The 26,063-nt window shown below is 43.1% G+C and overlaps 1 protein-coding gene across 2 annotated transcripts in view; it reads left to right on the forward strand.

The window, feature by feature from the left end:
* LOC139411168 (3-oxoacid CoA transferase 1a) overlaps positions 1 to 26,063 on the forward strand; it is a 109,625-nt gene that overhangs the window by 79,547 nt on the left and 4,015 nt on the right. For both annotated transcript variants that reach the window (XM_071157078.1, XM_071157079.1), the window contains exons 14-15: positions 13,139 to 13,228; positions 14,723 to 14,803. In XM_071157078.1, the coding sequence (XP_071013179.1) occupies positions 13,139 to 13,228; positions 14,723 to 14,803 (171 nt within the window). The remainder of the gene's footprint in view (positions 1 to 13,138; positions 13,229 to 14,722; positions 14,804 to 26,063) is intronic.

A 26,063-nucleotide genomic window follows, 5' to 3' on the forward strand; every position in this document is an offset into this window, starting at 1 on the left:
GCCACTGTGTTATTGGGGACCTTCAATGCTGCAGACATTTGTTGGTACCCTTCCCTAGAACTGTTCCTCGACACAATCCTGTCTCGGAGATCTACGGACAATTCCTTCGACGTCATGGCTTGGTTTTTGGTCTGACATGCACTGTCAACTGTTGGACTTTATATAGACAGGTGTGTGCCTTTCCAAATCATGTTATGTCAATTGAATTTACCACAGATGGACTCCAATCAAGTTGTAGAAACATCTCAAGGATGATCAATGGAAACAGGATGCACCTGAGCTCAATTTTGAGTCTCATAGCGAATGGTCTGAATACTTATGTAAATAAGGTATTTCTGTTTTTTTTTTACAATTTTAATACATCTGCAACATTTTCTCAAAACCAGTTTTCGCTTTGTTATTTATGGGATATTGTGTAGATTGCTGAGCATTTTTATTTATTTAAACCATTTTAGAATAAGGCTGTAACGTAACAAAATGTGGTAAAAGTCAAAGGGTCTAAACACTTTCTGAAGGTACTGTATAACTGACCTCTCACTCTCTCCCTGTTCCTTGGAGATATATTGGACTATCGATTTTAAAGGCTTATTTTAAACTATGTTGTTTGGCTTCTACATATAATCCCAGTTTTGATGGTACAAAACGGAGCTACTCCCCCATGCGTCCTATCGGTACGCACAGAAGGTGGCCGCGATGTGTTAGAGGTCACCTGCTGGGGCTTGACGACGGGTGGGGATTACAACATGTAGAATCGACGGGAAATGAACAGAAAATGGATTCTGATGTTCTGGTCGAAGGCGATAGGGCAGCCACCTGCTGTTTTTTAACTGTTTGTCGTCAACGTGTATTTCACTTAAGTAAACATTGGACAAGTAAGCCTTGTCTGGACCAAATGGTTCATATGGGCAGAAGTATATTTCCAGCTTCTGTAGCGTGATGTCCTTGATTTACTAGTACAGCCCCCCTGTCACAGGGCCAGACCTCTAATTCATCTCCTTAATGCTGCGTACCAAGCAGCGAGGCATGTCCCATTTTTTTTTAAACTTCAGTACTCTAATCTTCCAATCTCAGGGCATTTACGCCCTAATTTACCATTTTGCAATCTCATGAAAAACACTTTACAATGGCAGTGATTTGTACTGTATAGTATTTTTCTCTGCACATTGACTTTTCAAAGAGTTGAACATGAACTCAAATGTAGGAGGAGTTGCAGGACTGCTATGAGCAATCATCAGTCAATCAATGTCAAAGCAATCACTGCTTTTTTTTCAGTCAGTATGTGTTTGCGGTGTTTCACAGAACACTCTAAACGAGCTTATTGTCCAATCCAGTTGCACAAGGCTGGCTTTTGGGACACACAAGGCTTTGTCTTCATGTCTACCTGTCCAATACTCTGTATGCTTGTCATTGGTTGTCTAGGAAACCGAGGCCTTCGCTTTTCTGTCGCTATGTTATTAAACAGAGAGTGGCATTTCGAGTAGACTAAAAAATATTGGCGCCGTGTGAACGAAGGAGAGAGCATGGAAAGAAGGGAGAATGGGAGCAAGAAAGCGAGACAATTGTTAAGTAGAAACCGGTGGAAGTGAAGGCGTAATTCCTTTAGTGTTTGGTGGCTGGCAGGAAAAGTGAGTGCAACACAATAAACCGAACAAGGGGAAACATATTTGACGGGTTGTCATGGTGACGCCACAGGTTGAGCTACACCAGAGATACTTTTGAGGAGATGGGAAACTCCATTGGAATCGTATTAAAGGGGAACTGCACCTGCTGATTTGGCCTCGTTTTTTTTGTCTTGCTCCTCAAAAAATGCTGACGTCCATGACAGAAGCCAAGCGCGAGTTGGGGTTGGGGGTGTGGGTTGATGTTGGTGTTTCTTGGGAGTGGCCTTGCCACCAACAGGACACCCATCTGTCAGAACCTTGCCCACAGCTGTTTTCTGTCGCTCAATCACAACAAACAAACCTCCTGCAGGTTGAGTTCAATAACTACAGGTGGAAGCTTTGAATATGTCAGTAGGCTACAGAGTAATATGAGAATAATGCAATTGCTGAATTTATGTAGATATTCTAAACATTGTTTTAATAACTTTCAAATGTAATAACAGGTCTGTGTAGAATAAACAACCTTTTACATGATACCATAAAATCAGTGTTCTGCTAATATAACAATGTGTACAATTTACCTTTCATTGTCATTGCCAGCTGATATAGATACTGTGCCAATCCGCATTTTATCTGGTGGTAATCGGGCTACCTTGGCAAACATGTCAGAAAATGGAGCTTGGCAAAAGGGGGTGTGATTTGTTGACATAGTTGTAATCCAAACCCAACCTTAATTTACTCGTTGTGACGCACTGAGGTTCCAAACTCTATTTTAGACAACTGACTTGATGACCAAAATTATCCTATTTACACTTTGTAGTCAATGTTGACACTAGAATACATGTTTCTGACTCATATCGATGCCACGTTTTCAAAGGGATTAGTTGCTATTTAGTGGCAGTCGCTCTTTAACACCCATTGTGTACGTCAATGTATTTTAAAGTGCATTCTGGGCGATTCTGAGACAAGGAGACTATAGGAGAATCTCAATTGCATACTGCTTGCATCCTCTCTCTCCTCGCCTCCTTCTCAAAACCCATTGGAGGAGAAGGTCATAGGGACCTCTGGCTTTCTCATCCAATGGGTTTTGAGAAGGAGGTGAGGAGAGAGTACGTGAGGAGTATGCAATTGAGATCTTCCCCAGGACAAGGAGACTCCTTCAAGAAGTATATGAGAGTCAATTGGGTGTTAGCTCAAAAACCCAGCATTAGCATGAATTACGTGAACAAGAAGTACAACATTACAAATATTTTCTGAGCTAATTAACTTGTTGTGTCTGTGATATCGTATAGCTTTGGAATCGTGACATTACGTACTTTTGAGGGAAATAGGCAGGTTTCTTGACTCATACCCTGCCTTTTAGAAAGGATTGTGTGACTATTAGCTTAGCAACCGTGTGACGCAGCATGACAACGTGAATGTGATTGGTTAACATTCTGCTGGGTGGGGCGTTGTACATTCCTCCATTCATTGGCCACACTACAGCTGAAGTAGACCATTTAGAACTGTTTTCATTCAACCAGAAGGAGCATTGTCTACTGTAAGTGTCTGAGTAAGTAGAGACAATAGCATTGCCTTTGCTCCACTTCAACTTGATGTTATGGAGACCGTATACTTACAAGCGCCCTCTTACAGTCTAGTCCTGATAAATGCAACAGTTTAAACTGGAGCATGTAGCTACCAAGACGAAACTCTGAGTGGTTGTTTTGGACTGGGTCTGTTGAGTTTGGGGGGGTACTCACAAAAAATGAATTGTCAGAAAATAAAAAGTGACATCATTTGAATCTTACTGCTGGCAATGTCATAAGAATCTCTATGGTCATATTCATAGAGTATGCGATGTAGGTCAAGTCACCAAAAAGTGCAAACATTTAGTATGCATGGAAAGGGTACACCCTTATGGTCATTGTAAAGGAATGCATTTCCTTGTATGCATCCTCCACATGCGCTGTTGATCTAGCTCATCGTTTACAATAGGAAACGTGAATGAGAAAAGATGTTTGAAGTTCCCTCACCACTGTTTTTATACATATATATATATACTTGAATGTCCTGATTGCTAAGTTAATTTTAAGATGTCAGGCTTGAAAATCCATTCAGCCATTTTGGCACAGTGACTCACTACCCAAACCAGATGCAAGTGGCCAAGAGACGCCATGTGATCTCCTATGGGAATTTGTGCATGTTTAGAGCGCCACCTTTAGGTAAGAGATCTGGGGGAAAAATGTCCAATCCTTTTGGAACATTAATTGGTGACATTCTATTTCAAACCTAGACTTTCACATCTCTAATCCCCCCCCCCCCCCCCCCCCCCCCCACCCCACAAAGAGGAAACAAACAGAACATTTTTGGCCTGATGTATCTCGGGCTTTGTAGATGTTTCCGACACCTTTATCAGAATTCCACAGTTCTTACCTTTTTTTTTTGTTGTGTTGTTGTAATTGTTACCCCCTTTTCCTCCCCAATTTCGTGATTACGATCTTGTCTCATTGCTGCAATTCCCCAACGGGCTCGGGACAGGCAAAGGTCGAGTCATGCGTCCTCCGAAACATGACCCTCCAAGCCGCACTTCTTAACACCCGCTCGCTTAACCCGGAAGCCAGTTGGACCAATATGTCAGAGGAAACACCATTCAACTGACGACCAATGTCAGTCTGCAGGCGAAATGTACTTTGAGGGTAGTATACAATATTATGCCTTGTTTAGATCATGCCACCAGAGGGTGTCAGAGTTAAGAGGTTAACAATAATTGTCATAAATCTGCAAAACTGTATTGCACTCAAATTAATCTCTGTTAACCCAGAAGCAAAATCTTGCATAATTTGGTCAGCTGCCTGATTAATTTAGAGTTCCGGCTAAACATTTTTTGGGAAAGTTATATATCTTGAAAACGTGATTGCTGACATGCAAAATATTTTTTGAAATAATAAAACAAATACCAAAAGATTTTTGGGTGGAATTTTCCTTAATGTCATGTACAATCTGTTCATGAACAGCTAAAAGCAGGACGTTGCCGCGGTGTGTTAGAGGTCACCTGCTGGGCATTGACGAAGGATGGCGGTACGACGTAGAATTGTCGGGGAATTAACAGTAAATGGCTTCCGATATTCTGGTCAGGAGCTTTTAACCAAAGTGTATTTTGTCCTTTACTACTACCTCACTTAAGTAAACATTGGACAAGTAAGCATTGTCTGGACAAGGCTTACTCTGTTAACCCAGAAGTAAAATAGCCCTGACCTGGCCACACAAGACTGAACCAATGGAACTTTAAGGCTGCCTCTCCCCATTGAAGAGTATCCCTATTTGTATGACAGGTGGAAATAACATCAAACACATCTTTCAGGCAATTTGATGGACTATGCTTATTTGATTTATTTGTTAGCCAAAAAGTGTATGATCTGCCTCCAGCAAGGCATCATATGAAAGTGTAGAATGAGGAAGGCAGGGCCCAAAACGGATGTTTCTGTCAGAAAAGGATAAAGATCATTTTCTCATTAAAAGATGTGATATTAAAAGAGTGTGATTATAATGACTTCAAACGTTGGTTTACGGTGCAACTGTCATATTAGTCCTAGATTACAATCTCTATAGAATTAGGCATTCCCTTACATCTTCATGTAGATTTGCCTCTAATGCCTGAACGAACGAAAAAAATAACGAACTGGGCGAATGCTAATTCCTGTCAAAAAGTTAGTCTGTAGGTTCTGATAGTGTGGCACTCTGAGGGCCATGTTGCAGCCCTGACTGTGGAAGCACCATGCGGGTTAAATGTACATGTACACTTTCCCATAACCAAGCACCTATATTGAGGGTTCAGTAAGTCAGGCTTCCAGCACGTGAAAGGAACCAATCAGAGCAAGGAGGAAATTAATAACCTGAGAGTTGGGTCTGAGCCGCAGGGTTAATGTCCTCTAAGCCGTGTTAATTAAATTACTCCTGCTCTTGGGCGACGTTTGGCAGTGGATTAATTATATTTTGTTAATGCTGCACAATAACATTGGCTGATTAGACAAGCAGACATGATGAAAACACCAGAGGCTTGGGCAGCAGGTAGCCTAGCGGTTAGTGTTGGGACAGTAACCGAAAAGTTGCTTGTTGAATCACTGAGCCGACAAGGTGGAGAAATCTGCCCATACTGCCTTTGAGCAATGCAGTTAACCTTCACAACATCTGCTCCCCGGTGCTGATGACGTGGACGTCGATTAAGGCAGCCCCCCCGCACCTCTCTAATTGAGGGGTTAAATGCTGAAGGCAAATTTCAGTATATGCATTCAACCGATATCCCCTTTCCCATTACACTTACAAGTTATCCAGTCACAGTTTGAGTTTGTGTACCAGCCACATTAATACGCAAGCTCGACCTTTGAACTAGAACAAAATCTAAACCGCTTACTGTGCTGAAGATAAACAATTACACCAAATATTACCATAAACACAAGGAAATTAGTGATGATATCGATTCATTTAATGTTCCCCTCTTACCTCAAATAGTCTGCAGTAAGTCACATTGTTTAAGACAGCTGTATTGTATTTAGCAACTGTTTGGGTGAAATAACACCATTCTGGTGGAGAGGGGTGAAGAAAAGCTCTATGTGCTGTTTCCAATTGTTGTTGAATAAATATCGATAGAACAACAATGGAGTAATTCACGTGAGAAGACTGGACTACTTACCTCGATCGGCCTGAGGTGGTCAGGTTTACTGTTGCCTAGCAATGGCGCTCTCTCGGGCTAGAAACAAAACCAAATCAACCTAATCGGTGGGCGTCCAAATTGTTATTAAATATGTGATATTACATTACAATTAAGGTTGAAAGCTATCTGTTACTCTTTCTTTTTATCTTTCTCTCTCTCTCCCCCTCTCTCGTTCTTTCAAATCAAATGTATTTATATAGACCTTCGAACATCAACTGATATCTCAAAGTGCTGTACAGAAACGCAGCCTAAAACCCCAAACAGCAAGCAATGCAGGTGTTGAAGCACATTGGCTAGGAAAAACTCCCTAGAAAGGCCAAAACCTAGGAAGAAACCTAGAGAGGAACAAGGCTATGAGGGGTGGCCAGTCCTCTTTTGGCTGTGCCGGGTGGAGATTATAACAGAACATGGCCAAGATGTTCAAATGTTCATAAATGACCAGCATGGTCAAATAATAGGTCTGGAACTGGTAGCACGTCCGGTGAACAGGTCAGGATTCCATATCCGCAGGCAGAACAGTTGAAACTGGAGCAGCAGCATGGCCAGGTGGACGGGGACAGCAAGGAGTCATCATGCAAGGTAGTCCTGAGGCATGGTCCTAGGGCTCAGGTCCTCCAAGAGAGAGAGAAAGAGAGAATTAGAGAGAGCATATTTAAATTCACACAGGACACCGGATAAGACAAGAGAAGTACTCCAGATATAACAAACTGACCCTAGCCCCTGACACATAAACTACTGCAGCATAAATACTGGAGGCTGAGACAGGAGGGGTCAGGAGACACTGTGGCCACATCCGAGGACACCCCCGGACAGGGCCAAACAGGAGACACACACACATTAGATAAGGTTCTGTTTTTACCTCCGGATTGACCTGCACAGGGATCAAAGTGTTTTCGGACAATCAAATCCAAAGTTCATTGATCTATTTTTTAAAATGTTTTATTGAACCTTTATTTAACTAGGCAAGTCAGTTAAGAACAAATTCTTATTTATAAGGACGGCCTAGAAAAAGGCCTGCAGGGACGGGGGCTGGGATTAAAAATAAAAATGTAAATATAGGACAAAACACACATCATGACAAGAGACACCACAAAATTACATAAAGAGAGACCTAAGAAGACATATAGCATGGTAGCAACACAACATGACAACACGGTAGTAACATAACATGGCAGCAACACAACATGGTAGCAGCACAAAACATGGTACAAACATTATTGGGCACAGACATCACAAAGGCCAAAAAAGTAGAGACAACAACACATCATGCGAAACAGCCACAGCTGTCAGTAAGAGTGTCCATGATGGAGTTTTTGAATGAAGAGATGGAGATAAAACTGTCCAGTTTGAGTGTTTTTTTGCGCTCGTTCCAGTCGCTAGCTGCAGCGAACTGAAAAGAGGAGCGACCCAGCGACGTATGTTCTTTGGGGACCTTTAACAGAATGTGACTGGCAGAACGGGTGTTGTATGTGCAGGATGAGGGCTGCAGTAGATATCTCAGATAGGAGGGAGTGAGGCCTAAGAGGGTTTTATAAATTTGAACATCTTGGCCATGTTCTGTTATAATCTCCACCCGGCGCAGCCAGAAGAGGACTGGCCACCCCTCATAGCCTGGTTCCTCTCTAGGTTTCTTCCTATGGAGTTCTTAAAAGCCACCGTGCTTCTACACCTGCATTTCTTGCTGTTTGGGGTTTTAGGCTGGGTTTCTGTACAGCACTTAAAGATATCAACTGATGTAAGAAGGGCTATATAAATACATTTGATTGGATTGGATTTGATAAATAAGCATCAACCAGTGGGTCTTGCGACGGGTGTACAGAGATGACCAGTTTACAGAGGAGTGCAGTAATGTGTCCTATAAGGAGCACTGGTGGCAAATCTGATGGCCGAATGGTAAAGAACAACACGCCACTCGAGAGCACCCTTACCTGCCGATCTATACATTATGTCTCCGTAATCTAGCACGGGTAGGATGGTCATCAGAATCAGGGTTAGTTTGGCAGCTGGGGTAAAAGAGGATTATAATAGAGGAAACCAAGTCTAGATTAAACCTTAGCCCGCAGCTTTGATATGTGCTGAGAGAAGGACAGTGTGTCATCTATTCATACTCCGAAGTACTTGTATGAAGTGACTACCTCAAGCTCTAAACCCTCAGAGGTAGTAATCACACTGGTGGGGAGAGGGCCATTCTTCTTACCAAACCATATGAACTTTGTTTTTGGAGGTGTTCAGAACAAGGTTAAGGGCAGAGAAAGCTTGTTGGACGCTCAAAGCTTTGTTGTAGAGCGTTTAACACATGTTCTGAGGTAGAGAAACTGCAGTCTATCCCATAGTGTAGATGTAGGGCAAAGCGGCCTATTCTCCTCAATCAACCGTTCTTGTGTTGTTATGGTGCTGTTGTCGCCCATGTTAATATTAAAACTTGTAAATTAATATTTTGGGCCATGTGCTACCATCAATAACTCAGCTGTCTGTTATAGTCTCATGTAGTATTACATGTTGCCGAAAATCAGGCTGTCATTTTTACTTTCAGTATGTTTCGCCTTTGCACTCAGGCACTTTATGAGGCAGCCTAGTAAAGGAACAACGTGGCCAATCGTCGTGCCACAAGGACCCCTCCCTTTCACTAACTGCAGACCGAAGGGGGAGATGGTCCATTATCAGGTGTCTACTCCATCTAACTCTGCTGTAAATCTGTCCCTGCCTCTCTCAGGTCTCAGCCCGTTATCTCCCAGGGCTGGTGATACGTACCCACACACACACACACACACACGCGAGCGCGCGATCTAGGCTCTTTGAGGGGCAGATAATTAATCACTTGTGGCGATAGGAGAAAGTGCACGGTGTCCTTTCAGAGTGACTTCCCAGTGCCAACCTCACAAAACTGACGATCCCATTTTGTGCATTTTCCGACTTATCTTTTTGCCCTCTGAGATTTATTCTCTGTCTCCTATGTTTTATCCTGGTGCTTTGTACCAGTGAGAGAGAAAGAGAGAAGGTTGGGAGAAACGGGAGTATGGCCATTAAAGAGGTGTTCTACCATAGCGGTGTTAACCTAGTCCTGAAAGACTGCAGTGTTTGTTAGGCTAAATTCATCGTTAGAACCTTCGTGAGGAGCATTGTCAGAACTCCAAGCGGTTTCCCAAAACCATATTTCTTAACGTTGCACTTGAAAACGCATGTAATCTAACGCCTGCATCAGACCCCTCGTAGAACAGCAAATAATTTTTTGCCCTCCCGTGTCATTTTATACACAGATCTCCGCTAAATGTAGAATCACATGGTTTATTCCTCTTTTTGACCGCCGATAACTCCAGAACAAAGTTGACTACAAATACAAAGTTACCAATGTCTTTGCAGTTGAATACAAATAAGTGATGTATAAAAATATGCTTCAAATTCAAATCGAGATGACTGCAGTAAAATATAAACAGTAGGCTATAGGCCTATTTCAATCATGTTGAAATACATTTCCTATTCAATCAATTGAGTTATAATTTGCTACTGTCTGTAATTTGGCTTAATATATTTTTGAATTATGCGTATGTAGCCTAACATGTGCGCAATGATGTGCCAAATTGGTGTTGTAGGGCATTTTTATTGGGTAACACGGAACCCAAACCGGCTGCGCGAGTGCACCATCGTGCACCATCGTGCGCTACCGTACATACATTTCTTTTGTCCCCCTACGCCAAACGGGATCACGACACGCAGGTTAAAATATCAAAACAAACTCTGAACCAATGACATTCATTTGGGGACAGGTCGAAAAGCATTAAACATGTATGGCAATTTAGCTAGTTAGCTTGCACTTGCTAGCTAATTTGACCTGGGATATAAACATTGAGTTGTTATTTTACCTGAAATGCACAAGGTCCTCTACTCCGACAATTAATCCACACATAAAACGGCCAACCGAATCGTTTCTAGTCATCTCTCCTCCTTCAAGGCCTTTTCATTTTTGAACTTAAATGGTAATTGCCATCTACACTTTCATAGTATTACCACGACAACCTGCAAAACATTTCGTCTTTCAATCACCCACGTGGGTATAACCAATGAGAAGATGGCACGTGGGTACCTGCTTCTATAAACTAATGAGGAGATGGGAGAGGCAGGACTTGCAGCGCGATCTGCGTCAGAAATAGGAATTACCTCTATTTTAGCCCTTGGCAAAGCAGACGCTCATTGACCCGTGCAAGCAGTGTGGGTGCAATAATTGAATAACATCGATTTCTAAATGTATTTTGCATCGCTCGCGCACGCGACGTGTACATTCTGGTCAGCATGTAAGAATAAACCACGACAATATTTGTAGCCGTAGGTGGCAACATCGCACTAGGAACTGATCCCTCATCAGTATTATGGAATATTTCTAATGTTAAGGAAATATTTGAATTGGAGAAAGCTGATCTGAGAGCATCACTCCCTTTCTTTCGATTCTGTCAGCATCGACACATAATCCATTCTCTCTGCGTGGTATTTTGTTACATCTTTGTTTCTTGTAGGATATATGCATCGTTAAAACACTCGTAAGCCTAAATTCCGTCACTATCGGGAAACCGGACCCTGATTCAGAATGAATTGGAATGAACAGGAATGAACAAAGGTGGAGAGAGAGGAAATAACTTTATTGGATGTCTCTTTCCCTCCCTCCCTCTTTCTTCCTCTCACCCTCTCCCCATGTCCACCTCAGCCAGAGATGCCAAACGCTAAAGCATACTCTATTCATATACTGTAACGTATAGACTACAGTGCATTCAGAAAGTATACAGACCCCTTCGCTTTGTCCACATTATGTTAAATGACAGCCTTATTCTAAAATGGATTAAATAAAAACAAATATCATCAACCTACACACAATATCCATAATGACAAAGCGAAAACATGTTTTTAGAAATGTTTGCACATTTATTTAAAATAAAAAACAGATACCTTATTTACATAAGTATTCAGACCCTTTGCTATGAGACTCGAAATTGAGCTCCAGTGCAACCTGTTTCTATTGATCATCCCTGAGATGTTTCTACAACTTGATTGGAGTCCACGTGTGGTAAATTCAATTGATTGGAACTGATTTGGAAAGGCACACGCCTGTCTATATGAAGTCCCACAGTTGACAGTGCATGTCAGAGAAAAAAAACAAGCCATGACGTCGAAAGAATTGTCCGTAGCGCTCCGAGACAGGATTGTGGATACCAAAAAATGTCTGCAGCATTGAAGAACTCAGTGGCCTCAATCTTTCTTAAATAGAAGATGTTTGGAACCACCAAGACTCTTGCTAGAGCTGGCTTCCTGGCCAAACTGAGCAATCGGGGGAGAATGGCTTTGGTCAGAGAGGTGGCCAAGAACCCGATGGTCACTCTGACAAAGCTCCAGGGTTCTTCTGTGGAGATGGGAGAACCTTCCAGAAGGACAACCATCTTTGCAGCTCTCCACCAATCAGGCCTTTATGGTAAAGTGGCCAGGCGGCAACCACTCCTCAGTAAAAGTCACGACAGCCCGCATTGAGTTTGCCAAAAGACACCTCAAGGACCCTCAGACCATGAGTAACCAGATTCTCTGGTATGATGAAACCAATATTGAACTATCTTTAGACTGAATGCCAAGTGTCACGTCTGGAGGAAACCTGGCACCATCCCTACTGTGAAGCATGGTGGTGGCAGCATCATGCTGTGGGGAGTTTTTTCATTAGCAGGGACTGGGATACTAGTCAGGATTTAGGGAAAGATTAACAGAGCAAAATATAGAGAGATCCTTGAATAAAACCTGCTCCAGAGCACTCAAGGCGAAGGTTCACCTTCCAACAGGACAACGACTCTAAGTGCACAGCCAAGACAATGCAAGAGTGGCTTCGGGACAAGTTCCTGAATGTCCTTGAGTGGCCCAGCCAGAGCCAGGACTTAAACCCTATCAAACATCTCTGGAGAGACCTGAAAATAGCTGTGCTGCGACTCTCCCCATCCAACCTGACAGAACTTGAGAGGGTCTGCAGAGAAGAATGGGAGAAACTCTCCAAATACAGGTGTGCCAAGCTTGTAGCGTCATACCCAAGAAGACTCGGGCTGTAATCGCTGCCAAAGGTGCTTCAACAAAGATACTGTGTAAAGGGTCTGAATACTTATGTAAATGTGATTTTTCCGTTCTTTAAAAAAATGCTGTTTTTGCTTTGTCATTATGGGTTGTGTGTAGATTGATGAGGGGAAAAAACAATTGTATTCATTTTAGAATAAGGCTGTAATGTGGAAAAAGTCAAGAGTTCTGAATCCTTTCCAAATGCACTATTGCGATTGATGAGCAAAACAGATTTTTAATTAGGTTATTCAGCAATCTGACCCCCTGGGTGTGTGCATGCCAGTAAAGCTCATTGGACCCAGAGAAATAAGAGGCCTGTGTATGATTATTTTTTTTAAATGTATGTTCTCTAATCTAATAAGAAATTCTTCACTGGTTTTGGAAACAAATGTTTTTTTCTGCTCTCTATTGAATGTAGACCTCAATACTCTGCGAGGGATGTGTGTGTTGACTGTGTCCATTAACAAGAAATAAGCTGAACCAGGCATGGCTGGACTCTGCAGTAATACAGTGTTTATACCGTTGTATTCCCCACTGGGCACACTATTTAGTGGATTACTGTATGCTAAAGATATGGTGCCAGTTTGGTTTAGCCTCTGGATTGGAAAGTTAGAACTGCTGTACTATGCTTAGGCCCACTTATGCGAAAAGCAAACAACTGGCAACATACTCTGTGTCGGCTGTTACTGGTAGCCTGCGTGGAAGATACGCTACTTACGTTCCCCTGAGCTGTACTGTTTACTGTATTGTTTTGTTTTTTTTCCTTCAGGGTAAGATGGTGAAGGGAATGGGTGGAGCCATGGATCTGGTGGCCAGCGCTGGAACCAAGGTGGTCGTCACCATGGAGCACTCAGCTAAGGTTAGAGAGAGAGTGTGTGTGTGTGTGTGTGTGTGTGTGTGTGTGTGTGTGTGTGTGTGTGTGTGTGTGTGTGTGTGTGTGTGTGTGTGTGTGTGTGTGTGTGTGTGTGTGTGTGTGTGTGTGTGTGTGTGTGTGTGTGTGTGTGTGTGTGTGTGTGTGTGTGTGTGTGTGTGTGTGCGCATGCCAATCCAAGGCCACCCAGTTCCAGATGTGTCTATGTGTGACTCCAGATCAGCTATATTTTACACATCAGATATGTGCTAATGCATATACTGCTCTCCTTGGCTGCCTTTTTACTAAATATATTCTGTGAAGTGGTTTAGAGAGCAGAGTTTAATGAAGGGGATTCCTCCAGCAGCTTCCATCTATAATGTCTTGTTCCACTCTCTGAGGGTGATGAGTCAGTCCCGTTGATGCACTTCTGATTCCAGTAATGGATCAACTAATGATTCAGTGATGCCTCTAATAGTCCCAGAGCTCCTCATAGGCTGCTTGGTGCTTATATGGACTAATACTCCCATCCATTACCAATACATACTGTAGTACCCACCTGATCATGGCAGTAAAATGCACACAAAAAAAGCCTCTGTAATGGGAATATTTGTAGCCCTACTTGTCCAGGCTTATGATTTACATTTGAGTAATTTAGCAGACACTATTTTTTTTTCACCTAGTCGGCTCGGGGATTTGAATCGGCGACCTTTCGGTTACTGAACCAACTCTCTTAACCGCTAGGCTACCTGTCACAATTGATAGATGATCTGTAATGGGAGTATTTATGGCCGTGGCTTTCCAGACCTATCAACTGTAATGGGAGTACTTGTAGCCCAGTCCAGATGGCGGAGCAGGTGGATGTGAATAGGGACATGGAGATGTTTACTGATACCTGTTGACCGCTGCAAAGGTCTTATTTATCATGGTCCCCCACTCTGCTCATCACGAGCAACCTGTTTGTGTGTCTCCCACCAAGGATAGTAAAACAAGGAAAATTCAGAAAAGTGGGGACGTGACATCGGCCCCCACAAGAAGAAAAAAAAAAGGCTATTTTAGGCTTAGGGGTTAGGTTAAGGGTTAGGGTTACAATTAGGGTTACAAAACAGGATTTTGAATGGGAATCAATTGTTTGGTCCCCACAAGGATAGTAAAACAAACATATGTTTGTGTAGGGGGTGAAAGGGAGGGTCAGCAGGATCACACACCCCTAGGGCAGAGAATAACGAGAGCCCAGCTGCCCTTCCTCCACGCACACACACACACACACACACACACAGGTGCTTTTCTGTGGACAGTGAAGACGCTTACCACACATTATATCGAAAGCCCTGATAACTGTCATAGTGAATAGTATGGTACAGTAGAAACAGACTACGACAGTTCTTGTTGGACAGACGCAGGGGTGTAGCCGTAGTGACCAGTTAAACTGGGTGGTTGTTTGACATAAACTGTTCTGTCTCGTTCTCTCTCCACTTTTCTCTTTCCCTTTATCTTTGTCAGGGAGGAAAACACAAAATTCTGGACACGTGCAACCTGCCACTGACAGGAAAACAGTGTGTGGATCGGATCATCACTGAAAAGGTGTGTGTTTGTGTGAAAGTGCATACTGTAGGGCTGTTTGAGTTCTGTGTGTTTCCCTGTGTGTCTCTGTTCCCTCTTTTCAGTTTGCCAATGTGTCCCACATATCTGTGTTGTCTAGATTCAATTCGCTGGCTTACAAATCAAGCTCCTCACGACACATGCCTCATTTGAATCTCTCCCACACAGAAAGATTGAAGTGACTCTTCAAAACGAATCTGTATATTTTGGAGCCCAACTCGGCCTATTCAGACGCCTGGGTTATATCATACCTAAGCTGAATGTGAGTCATAATGTCAGGCTTTATGTGAAACACTTTGCTCCAGTGACAATACATTACTGCCTCTGTAGGCCTAGAGCTGACACTCTCCTCTCCAGCTCACAGAATCATGAACGTTTACAGCATTGGAAAAGGTTGAAAGAGTACAAACAGAATTGCTTGGCTTTAGCAGCCACTGCTTGTGTTTCAGTATTCTGAACAATAGACCAAATCTATTTCCCTGGTAAGTTTATTATAGACATTGGAACACAGAAAGAAAGGTGAGAAAAAACACACACACACACACACACACACACACACACACACACACACACCAGGGACTGATATATATATTTGATGCTGCAGAGGGACCTGGGGAGATGGAAATTACATTTATTTGGTTAACCGTAATCCAATCAGCAGATTGCTCAATATTGATTTGATATCCCAGAACGTCTTTTATGGAGATGTATTTTAATGATGTTACTAGCTCCACCACATGGCCCACCTAAGCGCTAATAATGCTTTATCTGGAAACCACTAACCCCCAATGAGCTCTAGCGTTCTTACAATGTTTGCAAAGCTACATATATTATTACTGTTTCAGTATAAACAAGTTACCCCTAGGATGTCTAATGTTCTTACAATGTTTTTGTTCAATCACTTTGACAGCACTCCTTTTGATTGGAACGAAACCTTCCATACATATTTGCCCATTGTAGAAGTGGTCAGAAAGGGACTTTTTGGACCTGAATTACAAATTATTCAAGAGCTAAAGGTGCTCAAAGTTTACCTATTTTGCATACCTCACCATACCATGAGACATCCATGTCTTCACTGGAAAAGATAAACAGTTGAGATTTACATGATTTAAAAGCTTACAAACAGAGTTGTCAAACTTTTGATAATTTCTTGAAATAATGCAAATAAATAAAATGCGCGTCGTTCAAAGTAACATAATAACAAAAATCCCCATCAAAATCCATCAGTTTAAGCTAGAGATATATTGCATGGGCTTCGTCTCAATCCACCGCATCCGCTTATGTCTGCCTTCTGTTTGTCAGACCATGAGACATCCCCCAAAAACATTATTCTAACAAAAATGTCTGTAGCGTCTGAACGGTTTGACCTATAAACTATTAGGATGTCTCAAATGTGCAATTGGCATACTGACTGGAGGAATGTCCACCAGAGCTTTAAGATGGCGCCGGAGCAGAAGGCAGACGTTTTACGTGCCCCTAACTAGTTGTGTTTTTTTGTTCGTTTATCTGCGTTGTTTGTAACTTATTTTTTTTACTCTTTTTGTACATAATGTTGCCGCTACCGTCTCTTATGACCGGAAATAACTTCTAGACATCAGGACTGCGATTACTCACCACGGACTAGCAGAATCCTTTTTCTTCTTTCACGAGGCGGAGGATTTACGGCTCCCTCGGGAACAGGCCCCGACCCCAGTGATCTGTGTGAAGAGGAGGAAGAGAGGCCGGAGAGCGGGCTGCCTTCTGAGAAGTTGGAGGCGATCGAATAAACCCTCACTACCTTCAATTCTGCTAGCAAACATGCTACCTTTGGACAATAAAATGGGCGAGTTACTGGGAAGATGAAACTACCAACGGGAGATTAAAAACGGTAAAATCGTATGCTTCACGGAGTAGTGGCTGAATGACGACAATATCAACATACAGCTGGCTGATTATACGATGTACCGGCAGGATAAAAAAGCAGCGTCTGGTAAGACAAGGGGCGGCGGTCTATGTATTTTTGTAAACAACAGCTGGTGCACGATATCTAAGGAAGTCTCGAGCTATTCCTCGCCTGAGGTAGAGTTTCTCATGATAATCTGTAGACCACACTACCTACCAAGAGTTTTCATCTGTATTCTTTTTAGCAGTTTACATACCACCACAGTCAGAGGCTGGCACTAAGATAGCATTGAATGAGCTGTATTCCACCCTATGCAAACAAGAAAACACTCACCCAGGGGAGGCGCTCCTAGAAGCCGGGGACTTTAATGCAGGGAAACTTAAATCAGTTTTACCAAATTTCTATCAGCATGTTAAATGTGCAACCAGAGGGAAAATAACTCTGGACCACCTATACTCCACACACAGAGATGCATACAAAGCTCTCCCTCGCCCTCCATTTGGCAAATCTGCCCATAATTCCAACCTACTGATTCCTGCTTACAAGCAAAAATTAAAGCAGGAAGCACCAGTAACTAGATCAATAAAAAAGTGGTCAGATGAAGCAGATGATAAACTACAGGACTGTTTTGCTAGCACAGACTGGAATATGTTCCGGGATTCCTCCAATGGCATTGAGGAGTACACCACATCTGTCATTGACTTCATCAATAAGTGCATCGATAACATCGTCCAAATCCAACCAGAAGCCATGGATTACAGGCAGCATCCGCACTGAGCTAAAGGGTAGAGCTACCACTTTCAAGGAGTGGGACTCTAACCCGGAACTCATGTCTGTAGCCATGAAGTGCTTTGAAAGGCTGGTCATGGCTCACATCAACACCATCGTCCCAGAAACCCTATACCCACTCCAATTTGCATACCACCAAAACAGATCCACAGATGATGCGGTCTCTATTGCAATCCACCCTTTCCCACCTGGACAAAATAAACACCTAATGTGAGAATGCTATTCATTGACTACAGCTCAGCGTTCAACACCATAGTGCCCTCAAAGCTCATCAATAAGCTAAGGACCCAGGGACTAAACACCTCCCTCTGCAACTGGATCCTGGACTTCCTGACGGGCCGCCCCCAGGTGGTAAGGGTAGGTAACAACCCATCCACCACGCTGATCCTCAACACAGGGGCCCCTCAGGGTTGCGTGCTCAGCCCCCTCCTGTACTCCCTGTTCACTCATGACTGCACAGTCAGGCATGACTCCAACACCATCATTAAATTTGCAGATGACACAACAGTGGTAGGCCTGATCACCGACAACAACGAAACAGCCTTGAGGGAGGAGGTCAGAGACCTGGCCGTGTGGTTCCAGGACAACAACCACTCCCTCAACGTGATCAAGACAAAAGAGATGATTGTGGACTACAGGAAAAAGAGGACCAAGCACACCCCCTCGATGGGGCTGCAGTGGAGTAGGTTGAGCGCTTCAAGTTCCTTGGTGTCCACATCACCAAGGAACATCACATGGTCCAAGCACACCATGGCAGTTGTGAAGAGGGCACGACAGAACCTATTCCCCTTCAGGAAACTGAAAAGATTTGGCATGATCCTCAAAAGGTTCTACAGCTGCACCATCGAGAGCATGGTTGCATCACTGCCTGGTATGGCAACTGCTCAGCCTCCGACCGCAAGGCACGACAGAGGGTAGTGCAAACGGCCCAGTACATCACTGGGGCCAAGCTTCCTGCCATCCAGAACCTCTATACCAGGCGGTGTCAGAGGAAGGCCCTACAAATTGTCAAAGACTCCAGCCACCCTAGTCATAGACTGTTCTCTCTGCTACCACACAGCAAGCGGTACCGGAACGCCAAGTCTAGGTCCAAGTGGCTTCTTAACAGCTTCTACCCCCAAACCATAAGACTTCTGAACATCTAGTCAAATGGCTACCCAAACTATTTGCATTGCCCCCTCTCCACATCACTGCCACTCTATGTTGTCATCTATGCATAGTCACTTTAATTAACTCTACCTACATGTACATACTACCTCAACTAACCAGTGCCCCCACACATTGACTCTGTACCGGCATAGATTGTATAGATTGTTATTGTTTTACTGCTGCTCTTTAAGTACTTGTTACTTTTATCTCATTCTTATCCGTATATTTGGAAACTGCACTGTTGGTTAGGGGCTCGTAATTTCACTGTAAGGTCTACACGTGTTGTATTCGGCGCATGTGACAAATACAATTTAGATTTGTTTCCAGAGAATTTAATGTTAATTTATTTACCATAAGCCGCCTCCAAAATCGTTTTAGAGAATTTGGCAGTACGTCCAACCGGCCTGACAACCGCAGACCACGTATTACCACGCCGGCCGAGGGCTGTTACAGTGACCATATCACCACAACACCGGCAGCCACAAGTTATGACCACAGTCAGATTCCATGTGACCGTTTAGTCACGGTAACTAGGCTTCTCCAAGCTCTGATGCTGCTGATGGTCATTAGTAGCCCACCAAACTTGCTAACTGCCTGGTACTCAGCACTCTATTGTCCCTCTAATCATTCTGACATCAATACAAATGTAGTCAAAAAATCAAATCGAACACTTCATGAGAGCCCATGAGCGCATGATGCGCCACATTTCTATAGGCTATGCAATTGCCTGAGAACGGAGTTTTTAAAAAGAGGAGGATCCCGTCAGCTTTATATTGGCTTGGCCTACGATATTTATTTATCAACTTTACGAATATTAAGCACATTGCTTCACATTACAGGAGTGTAGCCTACCTGGCCTGCATGAAAACAACTTAGCCTAGCCCATAGGCCTATATGTTTTGATAAGGTTTGTATCACAACTAAAGTGGCCAAATAACTTCTTAAAATTAAGCACATGAATCCGCTTTGCAACCGGTGTAGAGCCTAACAGGTATAAATAGGAGGCACATGAGTTTCAAGTTTGGGGAAGGTCATTTTCACCATAAAAAGGCACCTTTATAATAAGGCATTACATGCATAATCGCATTTGGGGTCACTTTTGAGAATGGTGTTTTCGCACTAATTGATTGCATTTTGGAACATTCGCTCTGATAGCCTACTGCCGTGTGCGCATTGCTGGGCTTATAATGTGAGATATAGCCTAATAGTTTATCAACATTTTAAGCTAAATGTTTTGATCTGTTGCATCATCCTCATTGCTTTTAAAATATTTTTTGATGTGAGTGGTTGTATCAGTTTGGGATCTATCGCATCCCACAACTGTCCCAGACTATGTTTGGAATATTTATTTCTCGGACAGAAGGACAAATTGATCAATAGAATAGGTACACTTTTGTACTAAATTAGGACTACTCATCTTGTTGGCTGATGAAAAGTAAATGTCGACAGTTCTTCTAACATCTTCAATATGCACCTCAGAATTCGATAAGAAGGACGCCCTGCAGTTGTGTCTCGGATGTGTCGGTCTTCACTTGTAGCCTACTTTGGAGGAGAGATAGATGCCTGTGACGAGAACACGATCACGTGACGGAAATTTGCTAATAAGAATTGAGATATCTGAGAGAGCCATGTGAGTGAGAGGTGCTTCAGAATACTCAGCCGGGAGGAGGGATTTTTTTGGGGGGGCATTACAGCCACGTTAGGGGTTGAAATTTGAGGCATTATCAAGTGCTTGTCAAATTGTGAATGAGAGATTGATGGAGTGTGTGCAGCCTGTGCAAGAAACAACGCCGAGCTCATGCCTTTCATGCAACTTTTCAAATCAATCCTAGACGCATCATGCAGCCTTAGAATGTATTACGAATCAAAACATATAGCCCAATGTTTGTATCACATCTAAAGTTGCATAAATAACTCTAAATTAAGCATATAGGAGGACCTGTTTCTTTGTTAACTGCTCAACACAGAATAGCCGCATGTGCGCACTACCTCAGAAATCGTTTTGAGAAAACATCCTTTTCTATTTTATTCAGCTATATTCAATTGTATTCTTCACACTATAAAATAATGTAACGTAATTCTTAGTAAATCTTGTCTGCTCAATGAACTAGTGTAGCCCACAGCCCTATGGCATAGCCATATCAGGGCCTAACATAAGGACAACTCAGAGTATGCTATTCTGTTCTTCTTAAATAGACTACATTTTCTTCATATTTCTTTAGACCTGTCTAAAATAAATAATGGATTTGTTGTGATGGTGTAGGCTATATTAAATGGATTTATTAAACTTTTTTAAAATGTCGATGTTCCAAAGGTCTACATCAGTGGCTTGACGGCTATGCGTAGAAGTGTTTATTTGAATTAATTGTCAATTACCGTGAGCCCGGCAGTTATTTGTTTGACAATCACCAGCTGACAACATTTCATGATCGCTACCGCCCAACCCAGGACCCCCACATCCGGCTTCTTCATCGGCAGGATCGTCTGAGACCAGCCGCCTGGACAGCTGATGAAACTGTGGGTTTGCACAGCTGAAGAATTTCTGCACAAATTGTCAAACTGTCTTAGTGAAGCTCATCTGCGTGCTTGTCGTCCGCTCCAGGGTCTTGACCCGACTGCAGTGTGTTTTCGTAACCAACTTCAATGGGCAAATACTCACCTTCGATGGCCGCTGGCACGCTGGAGAAGTGTGCTCTTCAATAATGAATCCCAGTTTCAACTGTACTGGGCAGATGGCAGACAGTGTGGGCGAGCGGTTTCCTGACGTCAACGTTGTGAACAGAGTGCCCCATGGTGGCGGTGGGGTTATGGTAAGGGCAGCATAAGCAAGGGACAACGAACATAATTGCATTTTATCGATGACAATTTGAAAGCACAGGGATACCGTGAAGAGACACCCATTGTGGTGTCATTCATCCGCCGCCATCACCTTTTAATGTTTCAGCATTAAAATGCACTGCCCCATGTCGCAAGGATCTGTACACAATTCCTGAAAGCTGAAAATGTCCTCACCAGACATGTCACCCATTGAGACTGTTTGGGATGCTCTGGATCAACGTGTACGACAGTGTGTTCCAGTTCTCGCCAATATCCAGCAACTTGCCGTCCGAGTGGCGCAGTGGTCTAAGGTACTGCATCACAGTGCTAGCTGTGCCACTAGAGATTTTGGGTTCGAGCCCAGGCTCTGTCGACCCATGTGGCGGCGTACAATTGGCCCAGCGTCGTCCAGGTTAGGGGAGGGTTTGGCCGGCAGGGATGTCCTTGTCCCATCGCGCACTAGCAACTCCTGTGGCGAGCTGGGCGCATTGCACGCTGACACGGTCGCCAGGTGCACGGTGTTTCCTCCGACACATTTGTGCGGCTGGCTTCCGGGTTAAGTGGGCATTGTGTCAAGAAGCAGTGCGGCTTGGTTGGGTTGTGTTTCGGAGGCCACATGGCTCTCCACCTTCGCATCTCCCGAGTCCGTATGAGAGTTGCAGCGATGAGACGACTATAACTACCAATTGGACACCACGAAATTCGGGAGAAAGCGGGGTAAAAAAACAACAAACAAAATTTAAAATTACTTTAAAATTAAATTATTAAAACTGGAACTCAGTAAAATCTTTGAAATTGTTGCCTATCGCATTTATATTTTTGTTCTCTGTACATTTTACTTTAGTAAAAAAGTAAGTCAAAGGATATACTGTTTGAGAAGCCAAAGTTATTTTTTTTATGGTAGGATTATAAAATGTTCAACTCTGAGGCTATCTTACCATGATTGTTCTAAATGAGATACATGGAGGATGCCTAACATTCTTACAATGTTTTCCAAAGCCTGGGCCATTATTACTGTAGTGTTGTATGTGTGCAGCATGGGGCTGTACATGTGTTGTGATTCCAGTGTTCTGACAGATGGCTCAATACATTTGCTGTTCCTGCTCATGTTTACCAGCTGTTCTGCGCCTGTTCTGCATGTCTATTCATCCCCTACAGGGTTACATAGCACAATTCCTGTAATACAATTTCACAGTTTAGCAGCAGGTAAGCGTATCAGTCAGAATTTGGCCCAGAGCCTTACTGGTAGATGTTTCGATCTGAATATCGCATACTGTAGCAAGCAGGCACATTTTTGTATTAGTCCCATTTTATTTAACCCCTTTGTTATGGCAAGCCTAAATACATTGAGAAGTATACATTTGCTTAACAAGTCATATGGACTCACTCTGTGTGCAATAATAGTGTTTACCATGATTTTTTTTAATGACTACCTCATCTTTCTACCCCACACATACAATTTCCTGTAAGGTCCCTCAGTCGATCAGTGAATTTCAAACACAGATTCAACCACAAAGACCAGGGAGGTTTTCCAATGCCTCACAAAGAAGGGAAGCTATTGGTAGTATTGTGAAGTTATTAGTTACACTTTGGATGGTGTATGAATACACCCAGTCACTACAAAGATACAGGCGTCCTTCCTAACTCAGTTGCCAGAGAGGAAGGAAACCGCTTAGGGATTTCAGCATGCGGCTAATGGTGACTTTAAAACAGTTACAGTGTATTGCCTATGCTTGGAGAAGACTGAGGATGGATCAACAACATTGTAATGACTCCACAATACTAACCTAAATTACAGAGTGAATGGAAGGATGCCTGTACAGAATAGAAATGTTCCAAAACATGCATCCTGTTTCCAATAAGGCACTAAAGTAAAATGGCAAAGATGTGGCAAAGAAATGAACTGAATACAGTGTTATGTTTGGGGCAAATCCATCACATCACATCACAAGAGTGTACCACTCTTCATATTTTTAAGCATGGTGGTGGCTACATCATGTTATGCATTATACTTGTCATCGTCAAGGACTAGGAAGTTTTTTATGATAAAAAGAAACGGAATAGATCTAAGCACAGGCAAAATCCTAGAGGAAAACCTTGTTCCGTCTGCTTTCCACTAGACACTGGGAGACAAATTCACATTTCAGCAGGACAATAACCTAAAACACAAGGCCAAATATGCTTACCAATACCACATTGAATGTTCCTGAGTGGCCTAGTTACAGTTTTGACTTAAATTGGCTTGAAAATCTATGGCAAGACTTAAAAATGGCTGTTTAGCAATGATCAACAACCAACTTGACAGAGCTTGAAGAATTTAAAAAAGAATAATGTGCAAATATTGTACACTCCAGGTGTGCAAAACTCTTAGACTTACCCAGAATGACTCAGCTGTAATCACTGCCAAAGGTGATTCTAATTCTGACTCAGGGTGTTGATTACTCATCCAATCAAGATATATTAGTGTTTTATTTTTCATATAGTTTTTTTTTAATATATATATATTTTTACAAATGTTAGTTTTCCATTTTGACATTAGGAGTATTTTGTGTAGATCGTTGACAAAAAAAAAAGCAAAATAAATCCATTTGAATCCTACTGCATAACACATCAAAATGTGGAAAAAGCAAAGGGTTGGGAATACTCTCTGAAGGTACTGTAAGTGTTAAAATATTGACAATGCTTTTTGTGCCGTATTTAGTTTAATCTGATGGGCTCTATGGCTTAATGTGCCCTATAATCTGTACTCTAACCTATCTGAGCACACCAGAGCAGACATCCTGTGACCCTGGGTAATGCTTGTTGCTGTCTACTGTGCTCAGCAGGACAAAAGGCTTCAGCAGTCATCGCTGGCTCCATTAGCAGCTCAGCTGGCTTCTACACAGGGGGCACAGAGGTGTAATGGAGGCCTGCACAGGATCATTGATTGTGCGCGTGTGTGTGTGTGTGTGTGTGTGTGTGTGTGTGTGTGTGTGTGTGTGTGTGTGTGTGTCTATTCAGTATTATAGGGGATAGTTTGGGTTTGTGCCAGGTGTAGAGAGGCAGATCGATGCGGGAGCCTGGTGTGCCATGTAGCCGTGTTTCTCTCGGCGTCCTATCGCGCCAGTATCTTTCCTTTTCTCAATCTCTTCCTTTCTGTCTGTCTGTGCCTCTCCCGCTCGCTCTCTTTCTCTCGCTCTCTCGCTTTCTCTAAAGGCGGCTGTAGAATTATGACCAGAAACAGTGTGTGCTTCTCTTTTTTTTTCCACCCGTACATTTTTGCCTGGGTGCGTTTTAGAGTGATTGCGCAAGATGCTTCCCAACATTTATAAAGGTTAAAGCGTCCCCTACCCACCACTGTCATCACCACCTCCCTCTCCCCCTTTTTTTATCCCTCTTTTTCTGCTCTACCCCCTCTTCTATCCTCATCCTTTCCTCCCGTTCCTTTGTGCCCTTCTCTGTTTTATCCTTGTTTTCTTTCCTCCCATCTGTCTCTTCTCATTACCTCGCTCCTCTTCTCTCTCTTTTCTCTCTCTCTCTCCTCACCCCCACCACTCTCTTCTCTACCTTTCCCTCTCTTCCCGGTATCCTCTCCTGTTACTATTCCCTATTTCCTTCCTTCCCCCTCTCTGTCCTCTGGGTGGATCAGGTAGCCACATGATCCTCTGTGCCCCTCTCATATGAGGACTCTTCACAGCAGCCTGCCAATGTGTGTTAGCTAGATGGCAGCGCTCCGCACAGTAACCCTGCGGAACGTGCTTGGTTTGGTAAACAGTAAATCATGAAACAGCGTTCCCCTCTGAAATGGAAATCAGCCCAAAATAATTACCTATTTATTCACAGTGGAAACAGACATTCCCCTGGTTCAGAGTAATTGCAGCAGCAAACTGCTACCTCTGGCAGTCTATTCCCAGAGTTGTACTTAATGTTCTCTGGTTATTCCCCACTTTCTATGTCTACTTCTGTTAAAACTGTTATTTAACCCTGTTCCAGGAGAACGCAATTGTGGAAAGGCTTTTGTTCAAGCCTAGCTCTAACACACGTTATGCAACGCAACAAGGTTTTGTTGATGAGCTGAATCAGTTGCATTATAGATGGGATGGTGCAAAAGCCTGCAGTTATCGGAAAAGGCAGAGAGGGAAAAGAGAGTGTAGGTTAAAGAGGAAACATTAGGAAATGAAAAAGTGGAAAGAAAGATTGTGGGAGAGAGGGAAGGGATGCCAAGAGGGAGTAGGAGAGCGAGGGAGATGGAGGAATGGGAGAGTCTGTACAGAAGGAGTCATCAGACTGATGAGATCAGACTAGGGATAATTATGATGAGAAGACCAGCTAATTTCACAGGCTTAGTGAATAACAGAACTTGCCTCAGTTTAGAAGACGCTAATCCATTGTACAATGTGATGATGGCTTTATGCTGTTGCCCAGTGCTGTGGTCCAGTCACTAACGTCACAGACAGTCCAAGACAAGTCTCTGCCTCCCTTCCTTTGCTCTCCCTTACTCTAATTTTCTTTCCAAGTTTTCCCCTTCCTTTCCCACACTCTTCCTTTCCCACATTATTTATCTCTCTATCTCTCTCTCCCTCTCTCTCTCCCTCTCTCTCTCTCTCTCTCTCTCTCTCTCTCTCT

The sequence above is a fragment of the Oncorhynchus clarkii genome, chromosome 6 (assembly GCF_045791955.1).
Source record: "Oncorhynchus clarkii lewisi isolate Uvic-CL-2024 chromosome 6, UVic_Ocla_1.0, whole genome shotgun sequence".
In the NCBI taxonomy this organism is placed as follows: Eukaryota; Metazoa; Chordata; class Actinopteri; order Salmoniformes; family Salmonidae; genus Oncorhynchus; species Oncorhynchus clarkii.